This window comes from Lepidochelys kempii, chromosome 18 (genome assembly GCF_965140265.1).
Source record: "Lepidochelys kempii isolate rLepKem1 chromosome 18, rLepKem1.hap2, whole genome shotgun sequence".
Taxonomy (NCBI): domain Eukaryota; kingdom Metazoa; phylum Chordata; order Testudines; family Cheloniidae; genus Lepidochelys; species Lepidochelys kempii.
In genome coordinates, this window is record NC_133273.1 from 21512127 (window position 1) to 21533886 (window position 21760).

Genomic DNA, 21760 nt, shown 5'->3' on the forward strand with positions numbered 1-21760 from the left:
CTGTGTCCATGAAGCCTTCCTGGTGAAGAGGCGATTTTACGATGATCTGTTTATTGAGAGAGCTACGTTACATTAGAGTTAAAGGTGGGGCTAGCAATGCTTACAGCTGGGTGGAACCTGTACCCACTGTATAGGTGCAGCCAGGGGAGATTTTTGGAAGACGTATGATCCTCAGGAGTCCTGGGTTCTACTCCTGGCTCTGCTGGGTGACCTTGGGGCAAGTCACTGTCCTTCTTTGTGCCTCAGTTTCCCCATTCCATAAAATGGGGATAACACTACTGACCTCCTTTTGTACAGAGCTCTAAGTGTATGGAGGAAAACACTATCCAGGAGGTAGGTATTGTTCCGTCCCCTTTATATTCCCAACCTTTTACTGTCCTGCTCGTTTAAACAGTCACTTGCAGCCATCCTGTGATCACCACTGTCCAGAACCAAGCAGCTCCGTGGGAAAGATCTGAAATTGTTCTCTTCAACTTGATCATTACCAGCCACTAACTCCACTTCTTTTCTTCTGGAGGGATGGACGAAGTGGATGGGGCATGGGGTCAGACGGAACTGGGACTTTCTGGTTTTATAGACAGTCCATGTAAGGCTTGTGTACATCTCCCGATGCAGTGCACACGATGCCCTGGTCACAGCCACATCCTTGCTCACACTAAAAGGGAAACAAAGTAACTTGTGATGGAATTTCCAAATCAGTGAGAAACTATAAAGACCAATGATTAAAAAAATGGTTATTAAAAAAATTAGAAAGGAAAAAGCCCTGCAGTCGGCATGTCTTCCAGGATCTGTTGTAACAGATTCGTCCGAGCCAGTTAACGGTCTTTGCGGTTTGCAAGCTCCTACACGTCTGAGTAAAATGACAGACACATTATTATCACCTCTCCGCCGTGATCTGTCCAAACCTGTCCTGGGGTGCAGCTCCACAGCTGCTCGCTAGAGAGTACAAGGAAATGAGCAGCCCAAGGCACCACTTTTCTTCTCTCTCTCCCCCTTGCCAGTCTAGGGGCTTTATTGGGATCCACTGACTGCAGTCCTGGACACGTCTTGAGCGGGACTAATGGGGAGACTGGAATGTAAGGAGGAGGAGGCGGTTGCAGGGGGAGATAGTGGGGGAAAAAGTAATTGTTGGGCAAATCATTTCCTTCAAGAAAGAAAGCAGCAGCTCTCGGATCCAGTCCTCCCGAAGCAGGCAAGTCTAGACGCTTCTGTGTCAACAGCTGAAGATAAATAAGATTTTTATCAGTTCAGAATCTGTTGGGACACATCCGCCTAGCGGTTCTGCAGAATGGGCAGAACTGGGGGGAAGGGATGTTTCGGTTAGGCCTTTTCACACAGAATATTTAAGTTAGATTTTGGTTTTAGGCTCTCAAAGCACTATGGGAAAATGCTTCTCTTTTCTCCTGTCCCCATCACAGGAAGCGGCGCCAGTAGCTATAAGCAGTGAAGTAGTTTCTTTCTTCACGGAGTTTGGGATTCTGTTCCCCTGCTCAGGGTGCAGGGCAATAAATGGTAACACTCAGTGCCGTTCGACACTGCAGACAAGCTCAGACTTCAGTGGGTTTGCATGGAGTATTGGAATGGGATTTTGACCACTGTCTCTGTAAAACCCTTCCTTGGACCTAAGCTATAGATGATAAACATCGGCCTCGAGATGGGTGTTATTAAAGAGTCTTATCAAAAGAGCAGATTACATCCCCAGGAGAGTTTTTATTTTCTGTCACAGGTGCGGAATGGCTGCTCTGTCCCACCCCAGAAATGGCTGTATTTCAGAAGATAGGGGAAGTGACCTCTATCCCATTACACTCCGGGATTCTTGGGTGTGAAAGGCACTGGAAAAATGCATGGAATTTGCTCAGAGATGTGCTTGAATAGTGAAAGGCTGTCAGTGTTTCACTATTTTGGCTCCTCCAATAAGTCCTACAACTCTGGAATTTACTTGGACTTAAAGAAAGGAGGTTGCAGTAGCAGAGAAGAACCATCTAAGCAGGTTGAGGTCTGATTTTCATTGCAACAAATGAAAAAACTCTGGCATTAGAAATTGCATCAATAGGGCAAAAATTGGATAAAAAGATATTTCAGATAGAACAGCCTCAGTTTATGTCAGATTGGTGCTACTACCATTGTTTGCTATTAATTATCACAGCAGCTCCTAGAAGCCCCAGCTAGCTGAGGCCCTGTTGTGCTCATTCCTATACAAACACAGCGTAAGACAGTCTCTGCCTTTGTTCAGTGAGGGGAATGACATTAGTTATAAAGCTAGTGGGCAGGAAGATGCTAAAGGTCTATAAATACCCAGACGGTACAGTAGGAACCAAGAATAAAGGGAAGGAATGATACAGAGGTGACAGAACAGGGAATACATTCAAGCTCGTCTGTATTAGAAACGGAATCCTAAGAGGGAGGTCTCTCTGGTGATAGACTAATCCACCGTGGGGAAGTGAGAAAAGGAGTAGAACCCAGGTGTCCTAGGAGCTAGTCCCCTGATGAAGCCACTAGGTATACATGCTGAATAAAGACAAACATCTACATGTAGTTTGACTATGTTCCACCTAGACCAGGGACAGCTCCTTTGGAAGAGGTCCAAGACTTTTTTCAAAATGCTTGTTCAACAGCTCCTTTCAGGAAGCCATTGTTGTCTTTCTCTCTTTCCAGTTCTCATCCAAATGGGAACAGCAAATTTTTACAAGAAAAAGCAGAGTCAGAATTTCTCCAAATGGAGACAAGAACCTTGAAAATAGGATGTCAGACTAGATGATCACAATGTTCCCTTATGGCTTTGGAATCAACGAATCTCTGAAAACATAGTACAATCACTTGGACTGAAGATGTATCTGAGGGTTATTGATATATATGGAGTTCAAGCAATGCAACCAGGAGCAAATGTCACTTTGCACTATGGGACGTTAGGCATTAGATGAAGGTTGGGTTTTGTCCTCTTACCTGTGAGTGAGCTACACAATAATTCATATCACAATACAATGCAAAAAAAATCTATATTAAAAGGCCACGTATTTCAAAATATGTAGAATATGAGGGAATACAAATGAATAACCAGAGTCTTTAATGGCTGTTGTCAAAAGTGTGCTCTTGGAAAAAGGCAAGGTGGTGGCTCTGGGCTAGTGACTAGTGTAAAGCATTGGGACTTGGGAGTCCTGGGTTCTAGCTCCAACTTTGGAACTGACTTGCTCTGAGTGAGAGCAAGTAATTTCGCTAGTGTATGCCTTTGTAAACTAGGGCACACATATCTTAACGAATGCTTGTAAAGTGCTTTGATATCTTAAAGGTGCGAATTACCATGGGTCCATTTTTTTTCAAAAGGCCAGAAGCCCAGGACTATGGACAGAAATGCAAGTGCAATAGATTATTAGCTCATGCAGATCCCCACTTAGATGTCTAACTTTGGCATCTGAACTAGGTACGAAATTTCACATGCATTATGGTGAGTGCAAAATATTTTGGGCTTCTTCCTTTTGAGAATCAGGCGGTGTGTGTGCACAGTCGTATTTATTTTTTAAAATAGAGGGTTCTGGTGCATAGCGGCAGTGAACAGGCTCATTCAGAAAGAAACATCTACTCTTTTCAAAGGAATAACTCTAAGAGGCAAGGAACCAGTCACTCCCAGCAGAATCCCACTGAAGGCAAAGGGCATGCAAATGGGAGATGCATGACCTGAGTGGACATTGACTGGTAGGTGACAGGACATCTGAGCTAAAGAAAAGAGCAGTGTATTGTATGCAGTATTGAAATGGGATATAAAACAGGCTACTGCTCTCTCTGAGTTATCAGCACACAGTTCCTTAAAAGAATAGCTTGTTATTGTTGAAGGATCTTTGAAGACAATCCTGGAGCTGTTAAGACACGATAAGGTTATCAGTGGAGGCATGTCTGTGTTCGGCTGTAGCTCTTTTGCCTGCAGGGCAATCGGTTTTGCTATTTAACAGAGATTTATCCATGTCATAACATGGTATAATGAGAGCGTGTGTTACCGAAGAACTTACCATAATGCACCTCTACTCTTCCAGAAAAATGTTATTTCCCAGGCATGTTGGGGACTGCCTGGGGAATGTCGACATGAAAGGATCCTTTGACAGGAGTTGCCAGTATGTTAACACCTGGCCAGGAAGAACCCCCCAAATAACCCTTGTTCTGCCATGCTGCCTTCTGAAAATGAGTGTATCAGATCACAATCACACAGAGTATGTAGGTTACATGGGCGAAAGCAAAGGGGTCAAGCTTCTCTGTTCTGTGCTCACAAATTGCAGCTATGTACACGTTTCAGGAGAGACTATTTAAATCTAATCAAAAGTAAGTGCAAAGCTTGGTTTATATGCTAAATGGTATCACATCTGAGAAACTGACTTTAGTATGTGATCAAAATGTAGTCTGATCCTGCACCCTTCATTCGCCTAAGATCTGGGTATGTCACAAAGAGGCGTGTTCATAGTGTCACCCAGCGTTCTACTGCTTTTATAACAGGACGCTGACCTGTAATCAGACAGGAGCACATCTGTGTGACTCAGACAGGCCAGGAGAATCCTTACTGCCAAATTCACCCTCATGTCATATATACAAATTGTTACCACCCACCCCACCCCTTCTTCAAACACCTCTTCTGTTTCAGGAACTAGATCAAAACTGCCCCTCTTTGTGTTTAAAACAGTCCATAGACCTGATTCCAGCCAACTCCTTGGTTCTGGCTCTCTTCCCTGATACCTTCACTTACTCGCTAGCCCTTTGCACAATCTCACCCCTGCGGGTCAGAGAGCCGTCTCCTCTGCAACTCCTGCCATCTGGGACAGTGTTAAGTGCTCTCTGCATCGCTTCATGGCTCTCCGCTGAAAAGGTATCTTTCATTCCTTGTTTCTCTCTCCTAACCTCTCTCCCCTTTTGCTAGTATTTCACTTGATAGCTGCTTTATCTAACTCTGTAACATTTCTGAGATACAGTTGGCAGGAGAGAAACCAAAGTGAAGTTGCACTGGTCTGTCAGTGGAGAATAGATGTTCATGGAATTTCCTTGGGCCTGGGTTCCACAGCAGAATTTCCTATCAGAATGTATCTGTACACACATGCCCCCACCACACAAAGACCCACCCAAAAGGGAGCTTTTGAATGTAGCTGCTAATATTTACTGGAAGTCATATGTCATACAAATCCATCTGTCCACCCCTCATCCGGGCTGATCAGCAATCTTGATAGGAACTGATAAGTGGAGAGCTGTAGGGCAACAGAGACCTTGAGACAGCTGCATTCTGTGTGCAGGCATGATAAAGATAGCATGCCTTGAGACAGGAACAAAAATCACGTCCAATTCACACTGCCTTTTTATTGTACAAAACTCAAACCAAAGGGGGGTGGGTTTGAGCCAGGTGTGTTTGCCAGAAAGGTCAGCTGCCAGGAACTCAGCTTTAGATTCCAGGGGTTAGACCGATTTTTGTTGGATGTGTCTGTGTGATGGTGGATTGTGTTCAATCATAGTTTACACTAACACAGCATGACAGAGCACCAAAATACTTGGAAAACTGCCATAGAGTGCTGCAACCCCAGTGATATCCAGCCTGGCAGAGCAGCCCACGGCACATCACACAACAATCAGAGAAAGGGCAATTTACACTATAAACATTGAACAAATCCTTACTCTGGGACTGTAAATGTCCATACAGGGCAGACAGGATCTCAGAATGTCAGCTGTCCTCCAAAAGCCCTACCCCATGCACAGTGAAATGCATGGAACTCAGCTAGCTGCACTGGAAGGATGAAGGGCTGAGTCAGCCCTGTCACAATTCACAGCTGTGGTTCCAGGGAGGCTAGTGATTGCAAACCTGGTGCTCAGGCCACTCAGCTATCCTCTGTCTCCATACGTTTTGATGTGTGCGACTGCAAATGCTTCACTGCACTTTATATCACCACATACATATAGAGAGCAGCTGTGTCAGTTAGCATGCATGTACACATGATTAACTCAGATCACGGAAGAAGGAAAGCCAGTGAGCTCTGATCCGCATTCATCCAGATTGCTAAATTATCTACAATAGTAGCATTTCCTGGGTGGTTAGCACCAGTTGCCCTTTGGCCCTCTGCCTTGGAAAGACAGGGCTATAACCACCTAGAAATGCACTGGCCACGGGGTCCTGTTGTTCAACTGACTGGAACCACAAAAGCAGAATCACCATCTTAAAAACCCAAAGGTGTTCGCAGCAATCCTCTGTGGATGTAGCCGCACCTGCCTGTGCGCCCTGCAGCCACGTCTATTATAGGCATGAAACTTGCCTGGGAGTAAAATCCTGGGTGCACCAAGTGACTAAGGATAAAACTGACCCCAGCTGTAAGGAAAATGTGAAGGCTGGCTGGAGGCATGCCGGAGTTACGTGGCCAGTGCAATGGAACAAGAGCACCAGTGCTGCTAAAGCATTTCATTGCAGCCAAGGCGGCTTGTCTCCAGTCAGAACCGTCTGCTCTCATGTCCACTCGTTGCCCAGGAAGCTGCAGGACTCCTGCGGTCTCACAGTTTGGCTTTTCTCTATGTGTTTTGATGGCTCAGGACAAGCTTTACCAACCCTGCAGATGGCCTGTGCAGTGGTATATTTTGGCACAAAGTGTGTGTTGTTGGGGATAAGATACAGTGCTCTGAACAGGAGCATGCCCTGCCATGCAGTAACTAGCACTCCGCCTGCCCTTGGCCTGCTCTTAGGTGTGTGCAGGAGAGGAGAGGAGCTCTCAACAAAACAACAAAACAAACACACAAACACACACTCTTTCTTGGCTGCAAAGCAGCTTGGAGGGAGGTGGCATGGAAAGGGGACTCGTAGATTTGCTTATCAGCACAAAAGGCATTGATTTCTGGACAGAGCGAGGGGAGCCACATGCTTATTTGAAATGGAAGAAAGATGTTGCACCAGGGAAGCTCCCGCCTCCTCACTTCTCTCTCTTCCCTGGCTTTAAATGTTCCATAACATCCCATAGACTCACGCTTCTGCTGTGTATTTTGCTGTAGCTGTATGAAAACTTGTGACATGCCACCAGCTATGGGACCTCAGTGTGGCTTTTTCCTACCAAGTGGCAAAGCAGTGGGCTCTTTCACAAGCATGCTTCCATGCCCCACCAAGGCAGGACACGTGACACTGAGACCCCATACTTTGTGCTTCACCCCGAGTGGGAAAATCCCCTTATGCCAAGCCATGCAGGGGGCTAACGTACGCCCGCATACACTATCAGGCCCAGGGGTGACCTCAGAGGCATGTCACGCAGTCACACTGTTTAGCAGTCTACAGAAAGCTGGGACGTGACTGCAACAGTATGAGGAGCCCAAATTACTTGACAGATCTTAATGAACCAAGGCTTGTAACTACAACCCCTGTGAGCTGGGTAACAATATTATCCCCACGGTTGAGAGGTGGAAACTGAGTTACAGAGAGGAGAGATGACTTGCCCAAGGTCATAGAATCATAGAATATCAAAGTTAGAAGGGACCTCAGGAGGTCATCTAGTCCAACCCCCTGCTTTGACCAATCCCCAATTTTTGCCCCAGATCCCTAAATGGCCCCCTCAAGGATTGAACTCACAACCCTGGGTTTAGCAGGCCAATGCTCAAACCACTGAGCTATCCCTCCCCCCCAAAAACTTTCTTGGCAGCGGTGGGATTCGAACCCACGCCATCAAAACGACTGGAGCCTAAATCCACTACCTTAGACCACTCGGCCATGCTACCACACAGCAAGTCAGTGGCAGAGGTGATAATGTTGCCCAGCTTTCTCAAAACCCAGCCTCGTTCTGTAGAAACTAGACCTCTCTGCAGCTTTCCTTAGTGCAAATCAGTCATTGGCACCCCCTAGTCACTGGAGCATTCCCCTGCCTCATTTACAGCTCTTTGCACTGTGCCCTACGCTGTCCCCACCCTGCCAGTCACTGTCCCTATCTGGCTGCACCCCCAGAACCAACACACATTCCCAGGGCAGGAAAGAAAACAGCCACCCACTGATCTGGGCTGCAACTATGCAAAGAGCGTCTCTCCCCACAGCAAGGCCTAACTACTGCACCAGCTCAGCCCCTGACCATAGAAGGAAAGCACCAGCCCTCAGATCACTCCTCTTATAAGCTCTGCTCCTGCAGCAATTCAGCCCAGCTGAGCCCACCCTGGGAATTACTGTACTGAGAGCAAGCACCTGTGGATGGTGTTAACCCCATCCCTGCCAGAGTCCATGCTCAGGTTTTCACCCATTGGGGGATGTGGTACTTTATTCGGCAGTGATTACCCTGTAAGTGCTTTTGTACTTGCACAGTAACTGCACAGGTCTGACTTGGCAGCATACAATCTGTGGTAATTACATGCTTGGGCAGATTAGTTGGTAGGTCCTACGCTAATTGCTGTGTAATTTGCATTCTGATTTAAGCCTGGTATATACCTGACCATGAAACTGGATTTACATGAGAACGTGTGGTTAGTCCAAGGGAACTAGATATATTGTTGTGAGGTCTAGGGCAAGTCTCTGTGCCTTGATTTCCCCGCTAGAAAACATGGCTAATAGTACTTGCTCAAGCTGGTCAATGGCTTTGCAATCCTCCTATGAAAAGCACCATCTAAATGCAAAGTAGTATTACAATACTAATTAGTGATTCTCTAATGGAAGCCAATAGCACGCCCACGAAACCAGCACATGGGAAACACCAGGGTTTGCCTTTCTTAATGGCAGCCCTTTGCTCGGAAGAGTTTGCTTCTCTTTCACATGATCAGGCACATCCTATAAGAGCCTTGTGGAGAATATTTCAATGGTAAAAATAAAATTGTTTTCTAGATATAAACCAACCACTCTGGGCACGTCTCAGACTGCCTGCGGGGCTATATCACCACTCTTTGTCTGACTGTCTCTCTCGCAATTGACATTTTTTAGGACAGTGTCTTCAGTCTCTGCTACAGTAATATTAAGGTTAGACTGGCTGATCAGACTGGACCCTTCTGGCTATTCTCTGCTCTGGAGTCTGGTAGGAAGCCATACAAAACTGAACATCAGCAGCATAACAAGGCACTACACAGTTCTAAGAGAGGCTCTAGTTACATGAGACACTACAGGGGAACTGGGGCACTAAGCTGTTTGGAAAATCACTCCCACAGTGCCCCAAAGTGGGCCCAAGCATTCAGGTGTGTGTGACTTACATGGGTACTGATACTCTGGTAGTGTTGTGCAATGCACATGTATTAGGTTCTATACAGATACTTCCAACTCCGGCCAGATATTGTGGCAGGACAATGTGGAATTCAAAGAACAATATGTGGAAATGCATTCACCACTGGTGATGTACTACAGAGATCCCTAGGGAGGTGGTAGAATCTCCTTCCTTAGAAGTCTTTAATGCCCAGCTTGACAAAGCCCTGGCTGGGATGATTTAGTTGGGGATCGGTCCTGCTTTGAGCAGGGGGTTGGACTAGATGACCTCCTGAGGTCCCTTCCAACCCTGATATTCTATGATTCTATGTGCACACAACAGCAGCTTGTCATGTAGCCTGACATGTGAGAAAGGCAATGTAGGGAAGAAGTGATATATTAAATAACTTCAAAGGAATACCTGCGTTTCTCAAGTGATGCCCTTTGCCAGCAGACAAAGAATCTTTACATTGGCACAATATCCTCAAAGTGGTTAGGACACAAAAGGCAATAATTGGCTCTTCAGCAAGTAATTATTTCAATTTTCTGCTTTCCTGCTGTGTTGGCACTTGGGTTGAAATACACAGACAGCAGAGAGTGGGAGGATCATAAAAGCCAGAGGAAAATAAACGTCCATTTTCTTCACACACTGCAGGGTGCAGGAGTGCTAAGCTTGAGCACTTTTAAACTTCTACTTGACAGCAAGAGCGTTTAGCGCTCAAAGTGTCCAGAAAAGTAATTACCTTTTGGGTCCCGAACTGATGGAGAATGCCAGGCCGCGGCAACTCCTCCTGAGAATATGCCAGCAAAAAAAATACGTTTCTTATTTCCATGTGTACGTTCAATGGGCAGTGGACGTGCGGCAAGAGTTGGCTAATAGTCAGAGTTACAAATGGAAAAGGCCAGGCCTATTAGAACAGAAGCCACAACACACATCAGCACAAGGCTGGTCCCCATTGAATTGCTTTGTGCAGTGCAGCTCTAAGTACCAATGGGGCTTCCACAACAGCCCCTGGGACTCTCTTCCTACATGGCTCTCGGCTACAAAGTGTTTAGTGAAACTTACTCTTAAACTTCCCTTTCTTCACTTTCGGAGAAAGGACAGCCTTGTGCGCTGGGTTCAGTTCCTGCCTCATGGTGCCTCTCCTTCCGTGTGCAAGAGAGAGAAGGTGATCTTCCTTGGTTATTTAGATTATAACCTCTTCCAGGTTCTGTGTGTGTGTGTGTGTCCACCACAGTGTACTTTTGTAGCCAAGATATACAAATATGGCTCTGTTAATCAGTCCTCACATGTCAGTCCCTGATTATCTTTGTTGCTTTCCTCTGCACTCTCTCCAAAGTGGCAATATCATTCTGGTGCTGCGCTGCCCGGCGCTAAACGCTCTGCGTTAGGTGCAGTTACAGTTGGGCACTCGCCACCCTGATCCATTCTGCCATGAGCTAGGTCAGTTTAGTTCCAGCTCCCTTTTGTTACAGGGAGGTCGGCTGCTCCTTGATGCCATTTAAGTGCTGAATAGTAATCTGGTTTTTCAGAAATGCCCCTCATATACTCCAGTCTTGGTCATTTTCACACTGGAATAGCAAAAGGACGTGGGTGCAGGTATTTCCTGGGGAATGGATGCCCTGCTGGGGGCGGTCACTCGGCTTCCCTCACACCCTTCATCCAAAGGATGTTAACGTGCTGCATAGACACTCCTTACCACTGTGACTTGCCCAGGCTCATGCAGTGAGAATCCAGGAGACCCTGCTCCAAAGCCAACCCTAACCATGTTGTGGGGTTGTGCCTGTGATCCCTGGACCTCTCCCTTCCTTGCTGGTACGGCTGCAGGCTATAGACAAGGTACCAGAAATACACTGCAGAGTAAGCACTTATGTGTGAAGGCGCCTTCCTCTCTGGAGTTGGATTCAGAGTACACCCCAAGGGCAGCACCCCCATACCTGTGTTAGTTTGGGCAATGCTCTATCTCAGGGCGGGCGAGGGACTATGTGAAGTGCTCAGTGTGGCCTACACTAACGGTTCACCTCATCCGAGGCCATCAGGGGTTCAGAAGCAGATTTTAGCTCCCACCCTCCAGTAAGAACGCTTGGGCTCTGAGGCAAGGGCTGTGTGCAGAATTAGCCCCATTTCAGCCAGCTGGGTGGCAGCACTGATGTAGCAAAGGAAAGCTAGGACCGGTACTAGTAATTCTCAGCCTGGCTGCAAAAAGGGCAACCACTGGCTTCACCATCTACACCAAGGGGCTGTAGTGGGGCAGATACACCCAGGAGTGAAATCAGGCTGATTCCAAGAGTAGAGACAGTCCCTCCTCATTTTAAGGGGAGTTGATCAGACACTGTAAAGGGGGCTCTTTCCTCCATTCCTGTCCTCTGCATCCAGTTCATCCCGACCTGTTGCAGCACATCCGTGCAGGGAGCCAACTGGTGCAGAACAGCTCCTCGAGCTCCTGGTGAATATTTGGGATCCCTGAGCAAACCTGCCTGTTCCAGCATGTTGCAATAAGCCTCCCTCCCCTCCCCCACCAAAAAAAAAAATCCCCAAATCTTTGCTGAGAGGAGAGTCTCAGCCCAGGCTGATGGGGGTACGGCTCAGCTAGCTGATCAGGTATCCCTGCTGAGCTGTGTGCGTAGGGGAGGGTCATACGGGCGTCTAGCAGATGCCAGGGATGGGAGGCAGGTGAGTTTTTGTCTCCCAACTCCCTAACCCACTGTGAATGCAAGCCATGGGTTTATCGTCTAGGAATGGCACATAAAGCTCCCGTCCCATACGCAGACACAGACCCCTGTGCAGCCAGGCTGCATTTAGTCAGGTTGGAGGGGAACAGAGGATTATTGGAAAAGGACATTTTGTTGCTTTTCCCTCCGTGGAGGGGGCAGGGAGACATCAGCCAGCAGGCAGCTGTCTCTGCAGTCTCAGAAGAAAGTTCTGTCCTGTGCTTTATACCTGTGCAGCCCCAGTGACTTGCTGGACCCAGCCCTGATGGCTGTCAGGTTGCAGGCATATAAGTTATGAAGGCAGAATATGGCTTTTGGCAGTTGCCCTCCCCAGGGTGAGTGTAGGGGGGGCCGTTACCCTTGCTCCTTTACATGCTTATCGTTTTAATTGAGTTGCCCCAAACATTTTCCCCTAGCAAACCCTGCCACGTGTTCTGCGTGAAAACCAGGTGCGCCGGCCAGAGGCACATGCCTGGCTCTCTGGCCCAGCCAAGGTGCAAAAAGGCAAATGAAGATGGGGCAGTGGAGGAAGAGGGCTGCAGACCAGGTGATCTCAGCCAAGAGACATTTCTAAAAAGTGGGACATACAGGTTACAATCTACCCTGGCATGGGGCAGGGAGGCACTTAGCCTGAGGGCCCCAATGCACCCCCATCCCCCTGGCCTGGATAAATTACATTGCTAGCTCTTTGGGGCAGGGAGCGTGTCTCACTGTATGCGTACAGCACCTCATGCTGATTGGGGCCTTTTGGTGCAACTGTAATATAAATAAATAAAGGAGCCAATCCTAGGTGTGGGTTTTCTGGAGCTCTAAGAGTGCGCTGGCCTGAGCAGCGGTGTGGACCCCACAGTGCGGGGCACACTGGCATGGAGACACAATGCCTGCACTGCAAAGCCCCATGGGCTCAGTCTCTCCAGCTGCTGTGACACGTCTGATACCGCGATCCATTCCGTCCCCGACCACCCTTTGCCCGGGCCACGGGATGTGCCCTAACACCCAGCTCTCCCTCCTCTTTTCCAGTACTCACCGCTGCTGAAGAAGCTCTATTGTCAGATCGCCAAGACATGCCCCATCCAGATCAAAGTGTCCACGCCGCCCCCGCCAGGCACCGTCATCCGGGCCATGCCCGTCTACAAGAAGGCAGAGCACGTGACAGAGGTGGTGAAGCGCTGCCCCAACCATGAGCTGGGACGTGACTTTAATGATGGTGAGAGCTGGTCTCCTGCCCCTCAAATAGCGGGTCAGTGTCTCCGTCATCTGCCCAGCTGGTGGGGACAATGATTCTGTTTGAACCTGTCTCATGCTGGTAACCTGTATCCTGGAGCTTCCCCATAACCAAGACTAGCACTAGAAAATGAGCAGGGCCATGCGACACCTGACAGGTGGGGTTCAAGACCCTCCATTTTCACTCCTGTATACAGAAGTCTTCCCTTCCCCACCCCACCCCAGCCTGTTTCACTCTGAGAACCAAAAAGCTGCCTGTGAAGCTCAGATGAAACCAGCACGTTTTGCCTGGCGTGTGCTGGGAACCATCGCTCCTGGCAGCCCCAGGACTGGACTGATGGCGAGTGAGACAGATGAGGTCTGAGCAGAGGCAGAGCTAACAAGCCCTGGAAGCACTCATTGAGCCAAGTGCTCCATCCACTCTGTGCTAGGACAGCATCACCCTTTACCTTACCTCTCCCTGTGCTGTCTGTCCTCTTGGTGGTGGTAACAGGACAAGTGCCCGCCACAAATTATTTCAAGGTCAGATCTGCTTGCCTGTTAGGTATTTTTCACCTACTAGCTAAGCTACAAATTCCTCAAGTTGCTGCTTGTGACACTCGGATAGAATTTTCAAAAGTGCCCAAGTTCCAAATCCACAAAGGTATTTAGGCACCTAATGTCCATTGATTTCACTGGAAGTAAGGAGCCTAAATACTTCTGAGCATCTGTACCTAAGTGACTTGGGAGCCTAAGTCCCCTGGACATCAATGGAGCAAAGCTACTTAAGTGATTTTGAAAATGTTACCCACTGACCTCCTCTCCCTTAAAAGGCAGGGAGCTTGGACTCAGTTTGGCTCCAGCTGGCACCCTGAGCTCCTCACTAAAGTCCATCTAAAGAAGACAAAAGGATCAGAGCCCCAAGTGTTGCTTGTGAGATTCATGCTGTTATACATAACGTTCTGCTCCCAGCAGAACCCTTTGCCTGCTGAAAATGCAGCCCAGCCGCATCAAATACAGAAGGAAAGAATTGGGGTAGGTGTTTTGAAAGGGGTTAGGTAGTTAGGGGGCCCCCGCCTCTCATTGCAGGACTTGCCTGACGTGCCTCTGTTCAAGTGGGGCCCTGCTCTCTGGTCAGCAGGAATGAGCAGGTGTGAAGCAGACAAAGGATTCTTCAGGCAGGGCAATTGTCCGCACCTTCACTGGCACTGTCAGAACCAGACATTCAAGTCTCCCTGGCTGGGGCCTGCCTCGTACCCCGTTTCCACAGAGCCACGTCCAGGCAGCCCAGCCCAGGAAAGGGAAGGGAGTGATGCATGCAGCCACAAAATCATCCTTGAAAATGCTTCGATTAAGAAAGCATCGAAACGCCCAAACGAACAGTGGCTGTGACAGCAAACCTCCCTGTGCCCCGGGGAAGCCTGAGGCGACCTTTGCACAGGTCATTGGTGGCAATGCACCACTGAAGTGGAGCAGCCTCAGCGCCTCTGGAAATAGGCTGGCAAGAGGTTGCCATTTGGAATGTTTGGAGCCCACCAGGCTGCTTCAGGATTCTCCTGTCTTGCAGTTGCCCAGGGTTTCTCAGTCTCAGAGGATGAGGGACAGCGGCCTGGTGTCTTGCTAGGTGTTTGTACTTGCCTACTGTGATGGGGCCCAGTCCTGATTTGGTTCAGGCCCACCTGGAACACCCAGTAAATTCAAAGGCAGATGAAAGTAAAAGTCAGTTAAACGAATTCTTTGGCTCCTCAGAAGAGTTTCAGGTTTAGGTTGAATGCTACGTTGGGTGGAATTTTCAGGTCAGGTTTTATGTGGCCTGACCCAAAACAGCCCCCTTTGGCCTCTTGAGAGAAGGTGGGGCTGAGGGGAAGCTGGAGAGAACAATGTCTACACGTGGAAGTTGAACCGGTTTAACTTCCATAGTTTTTTTTTAAACCATTTTACCAGAACCATCCCGTACAACACTCTTTCTAGTTTAACTCACTTATTTTGGTTGCGTTTAACCCAATTCCTAATCAACTTAAGCTAAACTAAAATGCATGTGATGTAAACCAAAATGTGAGCGTCCACACTGCCTTTTGCCCTGGTTTAAGTAAACGGATTTTATAATCACCCCGTGCAACGTTCTTGGGTCGGCAAGCCCACCGAGAAGGGTCTTTCCTCTAACTCTCCCCTCTGCAGGCCAGTCCGCTCCAGCCAGCCACTTGATCCGGGTGGAAGGCAACAATCTCTCTCAGTACGTGGACGACGCTGTCACCGGAAGGCAGAGTGTAATGGTGCCATATGAGCCACCACAGGTATTCTCTTTGCTTGAAGAGGAATAGGGGTGCTGGGGCAGGGGAGAGGAAGGGGCCAGGAGGGAGGGTGAAAATACTGTTTGTAGTTTTCTTAAATAAAGTTATAGCTACCTCACTAGCTTTGACCCTGCAGTGACTCCACTGGCACCAAGGTGGCTAAAAGCAGCATCCGCCCTGTGGAATTTAGGAGATGAATTTCAATCCCTGACAAAGCTCCTGATGGCACTGCAGTGTCTGGAGAGTAATATCCCTCGTGCTACAGCCCTGATAGCAAATACATTTTGCCTGTACTCCTTCCCTTTCAGGATTTGCCAAAGCATCTCACTTTAAAGGGGAATCTTGCTTCAAACCCACTGGGATCACAGAGCATTGTGCAGGTTAACAGAAACTTCAGTCCAGCTAGTAACTGCTCAGGGGCACATTTAGCCAATAACGAAATTAAATAAAATGGTGAGTGGAAAGCTTAGCGCGCCCCCTAGGGCCCTGTTAAATTAGTGTCTTTGTGATGTTGATTTCCAGCTGCAATGTCACATGCCCAGGGCAATGAATGAAGTATCTAGCAGTAAGGTCCCACAAAACTGGCATGATATGAAAGTAACACAGGCACTCTGCAGTTACAGTGGCTACATAATCCCCATTCAAGGGGATATTTCTCCAGAGCACTGGTTCCCAAACTTGTTCCACCGCTTGTGCAGGGAAAGCCCCTCGTGGGCTGGGCCGGTTTGTTTACCTGCCACATCCACAGGTTCAGCCGGTTGCGGCTCCCACTGGTCACGGGTCGCGGCTCCAGGCCAATGGGAACTGCTGGAAGTGGCGCGGGCCGAGGGACGTACTGGCCACCGCTTCCAGCAGCTCCCATTGGCCTGGAGCCGCGACCTGCGGCCACTGGGAGCCGCGATCAGGCGAATCGGCGAACGCGGCAGGTAGACAAACCGGCCCGTCCTGGCCCGGCCCGTCAGGGGCTTTCCCTGCACAAGTGGCGGAACAAGTATGGGAACCGCTGCTTTAGAGCAAGGGTCAGAAATTCATCTTCCCCGCCTTCCTCCATGAATATTCCCCCAAACACACACACAAACCCCCCACTGATTTGTGAGCTGAGACACGCTTTTTGCACCTGTCTGGCTGCAGCCCATTGCTGCAGTGACTGAGGTCTGCCACCATCTCCCCTGGGCTTTTAACACCCTGCCCCCTACTAACCCCACCCCCCACATGATGTCATTTCCTCTCTTTTGGGCAGGTTGGGACTGAGTTCACCACCATTCTGTACAATTTCATGTGCAACAGCAGCTGTGTGGGAGGGATGAACAGACGGCCCATCCTCATCATTATAACCCTGGAGACAAGAGAGTGAGTCATTCTTATGGTACCTGTGCTGCAAAGGACAGACATCTGCTCCCCTCCGCACTCCTGCGCCTGGCTCTCCTGGGCCCTCCTGGACAGATTACGAGCTGAACGGCAGCTGCGTAAATAGCTAGAGAGAGGCTCACCCAGTTCACATCTGGGGATGAACCACGCATGGCCTGGGGAGAACCTCAGCAGTGAAACAGAGGAGTTAGCAAAACTCCAGAGCCTGATTTGCAAGACCTCTGGAGGAGAAGGCAGCCCATAAAGTTCTGGAAGCTGCAGTCCAAAGCAAACTCCTGGCCAAGCATCTTTGGCATGGAGAGTCCAAAGCACAGTGAAGAGGTGGGAAAGTGGCATTCCCTGACTGGGAAGTTAGTGACTACGAAGAGCCTTAGAGGGTGGGTGTGGGGGAAGGTAGGAATACACAGGGGCATGGGCTTCTCCTCTGCACACCTTTCACAGCCTGGAAAAAACTCTTGCTCCCTCCTGTCTCCCAAGGTGTAACTGTATTAGTCCTTTGCTAATCAAAGATGAAAGGCCACCGGGGGAAATTCACCCCTAGTCAAAGAGACCTGCACAAGAGCCCGTGCATCACTGTGAGACTGTACATGGAACACAGCACCTTGTGTGCTGCATCAGGCCTGGTGTATATGTACAGCAGCCTTGGGCTTCTAAGATCAGCAAATTCCTGCAGAGCCCTTGTTAGGTGCTCACAGGAGGGGAATTCCTTTTCCTGAACTTTTCTTTTTAGTATTTTCTGGATTGTTTAAAAGCTTTTTGAAGAATTGATCAACACAAAGTCAACGGACAGAAACCCAACCCCATAGAGAATGAGGTTTAGTCTGATTAGTTCCCTAAAAAAATAAATCCTTTTTGGTTTTTACTCTGCTCCCCAGTGGCCAAGTATTGGGGAGGAGATCGTTCGAAGGGCGGATCTGCGCCTGTCCCGGCCGAGATCGGAAAGCCGACGAAGATCATTACCGAGAGCAACAAGCCCTGAACGAAAATGCAGCAAAAAATGGCAACGTCAACAAGCGCAGTGAGTCCTCCTTTCAGGAAAGGGTGAATCTCAACTCCGAGTGAGACCCCCAGCTTTGTGCTGCCTAGCACTGCTGAGCTGGTGTCGTCCAGGGCATGGCCCATGCTTCCGGGGCAGCAGCAATGAACACCCTGAACTACGGAACTTGGGTGGTGACGTTTAGCTGAAGAGCAGTACTCCGATCCAAACGTCATCGCTCAGATCCAGCTGCAGTCAGAAAAACAGAGTGGCATTGTTAGTGGAGGTGGTTCATTGTCCAGATCTATTTGTTCATCATTATTATTATTAAAGGCAAGTGTTTGTTAGTGCTGAGATAGTTAAAAAACTAACATGCTCCATAAGCTTTAAGCTTATTTCCTGCAGGCATCAGAAAGGAATTTTTTGCCCCCTCTCTTCCCATCCAGCCATGGCCAATTACGTACTGTGGGTTTTTTGCTGTACTCTGAAGCATTGCCCCTCCCAGAGATAGGTTAGCAGCAGGCAAAGCCTCTGTTGAGTGTAGGGCTGGGGGCTGAAGTGGGAGGCAGAGGGAAAGAATTTTCTGTGTAAGTTTATTATATTTCATCACTAATTCCACACCCCCAAATAAATTGGGCACATACTGAGCTAAATCTTCTCAGGGCAGGTATTTAACTGTTCGCAGTAAAACCTTACAGAAGGCTCCTGGCAATTTATCAGCTCGTACACAAGAGTTTCTCACTAGCCCTCTATCACAATGGTGATAACTCATCTTTTAGGCACCTGTCAAATATTTACGCTCCTAGCAAGTGTGTGAATTTAATGATCTGTACTGATCTTCCTCAACTTTAACAAAGCAAATCACTACGAAGGGCCTAGGGACATGCAGCAATGCCCTCTTTCTTCCCTTGTGAGCTGGAGTCATAGTTAGGTTTGTGCAGTAAGGTTTGCATTGTCCAGCAATGGGCTTGGAGTTCCTCTTGTTGGTAGTCAGGGAAGCTCTGGGTTCTGGCTTTCGTTCAGTGGGGCCCTTCAGCAGCTGCCTGCCCTACTAGGAGCTATTGCATTTACTCTAACACAGTTCCCAGTCTAACGTTATAAAGAACTAGGGAGTGGCCGCTTAGATGATCACATTTAACTTGATTTTTCCGTAATACTGTTTCCCATCTCCTTCCTCAGCTTTCAAGCAGAGCCCCCAGGGGATTCCAGCACTAGGGGCTGGCATTAAGAAAAGGCGGCACGGGGAAGAGGAAATGTATTATGTCCCAGTAAGTATCAAATCTTCTGCTGCACGCAGTGTCTGAGCCCTGCTCTGGGAGAGCAGTGGCGCTGGCCCCTGGATAGGATATGGGGGAGCGGCTCCCAGAATTCAAAGGGCAATGAAGTGATATTTTACCTAGCTGAAAGGATGAGGCCTCCCCAGACTGGCATTCCCAGCAGTACACAGCACTGAAGCGCTTTACTTTGGGTGGCTGGCGCTTACCGTCCTGATGAGTCCTTACAGAGGGCAGACAGGGTGCAAGGAGCAAGACTGATGAGGCTAAGAATGGGTACAGTGAAGAACAGGCTGGGAACAAGTCTGCAACGAACGCTGAGCAATGAGCAGCAGGAGCGGAGATCCAGAATCATGCACTGGAATTGCTTTGCATTCCCAGGGCAAAATAGCCTGCTCCAAAACAAGGCTGCAAGTCACCTTCCTCCCTGATCCCACCGTGGCCAGAGGGAATTTGGCTTTGTGTGCCTTCAACCAGGGACTTGGCTACCCCGTCTTCCTGCTGTTAGGGGAGGAGACACGTTATCGGACCCCCACTCTGCTCCTGCAGGAAGGGGACTAGAGGAGACCATGCGTTGTAACTGGATTTCTTGAGGATGGCTCCCCTAGAAGCATGGAATCCCAGGTAGCTGCTTGCCTTGCTTGTGCTTAAGGCTATCCTCACATTGTCCCTTGAGTGGGCTGGGTAAAGGAGGGGGAAGGTGGGACTGGCTATGCGCGAGGGTCCTCAGCAAACCGGACAAGGCAAGTCAGACTGAAGTACAGGCTCGCCTTGGTCCCTGATTCAGGTTCGCGGCCGGGAGAACTTTGAGATCCTCATGAAGATAAAGGAAAGTCTGGAGCTAGTGGAGTTAGTTCCACAGCAGCTGGTCGACTCCTATCGGCAACAGCAGCAGCAGCTCCTGCAGAGGCAGTAAGTACCATGACCTTATTGTCCACTGTCGCCAAAAGAGGTCTCCAGAGATACGTCGAATTAAACACAAGACATAACAGGGATCCAGGAAGCTGGCCTGACCCACCCTCAGGGTTCTTATGCTTTGTATAACTATGGGGTGTGGAGAGGCCTCTACCACCTTCCAGAGAGCCCCTCACTTTGATTCCTCCTTGGTAGTCACCAATATTGGGTGGGGGTGGGGCCAGACCTTCATTCTTCTCTCTGGAATAAACTATTCTTCCTCTTTGTTTATTGTTTCCCTGACTAGACATTGATGAGCACCTTGGGAACGTATATTATGATAAAAAAAGCCAGAAACCAGATACACCTTACACTGCTACTTAACTCTTACCCAGAGCTCTTCAGCCATAGCTCCCACAATAGTTTAATGGTGGGTAGACTGCAGAATAGATTCACTGATTCCAAGGCCAGAAGGGATCACTATGATCATCTAGTCTGACCTCCTGCATACCACGGGCCATAGCACTTCCTAACAATAATTCCTAGAGCAGATCTTTTAGAAAAGTATCCAACCTTGATTTAAAATGGTCAGTGATGGAGACTCCACTATGACCATTGGTAAGTTGTTCCAATGTAATTACTCCCACCGTTAAAAATTTACGCCTTATCTCCAGTCTGAATTTGTCTAGCTTTAAATTCCAGCTATTGGATTGTTATATCTTTCTCTGCTAGACTGAAGAGCCCATTATTAAATATCTGTTTCCCCATGTAGATAGACTAATCAAGTTACTCCCTAGACTTCTCTTTTTTAAGCTATGAAATCTGATTAAGCAACAGCAGTGAAAAATGGAATGCAAAGAAAGGAAGTGACTTGTCCAAGGATGCAGAGACAGTGACTGGAAGAGTTGGGAATAGAACCCAGCTCTCCTGACTCCCAGTTGGGGACCTCTCCATGGGACCACACTGCAGTGTGCACCTTACTTCTTCAGTGACAGGTGATAGTTGCCCATCAGAAGCTTTAGTTCTGCACTGCTGGTTTAATGGGTAGGAGGTGGAGAGCAGCATCCAAGCAAAGAGTGTTGGAGAAAGACCGACACAGAAGTGAAATCAGCAAGCAGGGCTGTAGGATATATTGCAAGTGAAGCCTCTGACAGTATATCTCCATAAAGCAATGTGATCTATGGGTTAGAATGGATGAGCAAGGACCAGGAGCTCCTGAGTTCTTATTCCATCTCTCCAACTGACCCACTGTGAGAATCTGGGGATGTCATTTCACCTTTCTGCCTCCACTTCTCCATCTGTAAAATGGGGATAATTCTGCTCCCTTACCTTATAAGGAGGTTGGGAGGGACTCAACTAACGTTTACACAGGGCAGTGCAGATGGAAGCTGTGTAAATGCTATGTATTAGGATGCCTGTAAGGCCCCTGCTACGGTCCCCGTACTGAGGTGAAGCCAGCTGTTCCGCATCCCATGCACATTCCAGACAAACCAGTGCAGAAGTTGATTTCCCCAGTAGGGGTACAGCACGATTTGCACCAGTGCAATGTACCCAGCCTTAAACCAGTGTCAGTCGCGTCTAGAGCAGGGTTTTGCACTGGTGCAGCTATGCTGCTGGCTAAAATCTCAGTATGGACAAGGCCGAGGTCGGAGTCCCTAGAGAGGTTTGATTTGCTCAGTCTCCACTAGGGTCTCACTGACCGTGCCACTCTTCCCGAGCAGGAGTCACCTGCAGTCCCCTTCCTCCTATGGGCCCGTCCTTTCGCCAATGAACAAAGTACACGGAGGAGGGATCAACAAACTGCCGTCTGTCAACCAGTTGGTGGGGCAGCCATCACAACACAACTCCAGCTCTGGGCCCAACCTGGGCCCAATGGGTAAGGCACCCGCACTGCCATGTG

General features: G+C 48.6%; 1 protein-coding gene and 1 long non-coding RNA gene across 5 annotated transcripts in view; one reads left to right on the forward strand and one right to left on the reverse strand.

The window, feature by feature from the left end:
- Window positions 1-21760, forward strand: part of TP73 (tumor protein p73) — an 87588-nt gene that overhangs the window by 59302 nt on the left and 6526 nt on the right. For all 4 annotated transcript variants that reach the window (XM_073316373.1, XM_073316375.1, XM_073316372.1 and 1 more), the window contains exons 5-11: window positions 12875-13061; window positions 15236-15351; window positions 16589-16698; window positions 17592-17734; window positions 18872-18960; window positions 19754-19878; window positions 21582-21736. In XM_073316373.1, coding sequence (XP_073172474.1) covers window positions 12875-13061; window positions 15236-15351; window positions 16589-16698; window positions 17592-17734; window positions 18872-18960; window positions 19754-19878; window positions 21582-21736 — 925 coding nt within the window. The remainder of the gene's footprint in view (window positions 1-12874; window positions 13062-15235; window positions 15352-16588; window positions 16699-17591; window positions 17735-18871; window positions 18961-19753; window positions 19879-21581; window positions 21737-21760) is intronic.
- On the reverse strand, window positions 607-16784 carry LOC140899986 (uncharacterized). Its single transcript, XR_012155528.1, has 3 exons — window positions 16719-16784; window positions 12882-12984; window positions 607-655 (listed from the first exon to the last, which is right to left on the reverse strand). It is a non-coding gene; the product is annotated as an uncharacterized lncRNA (long non-coding RNA).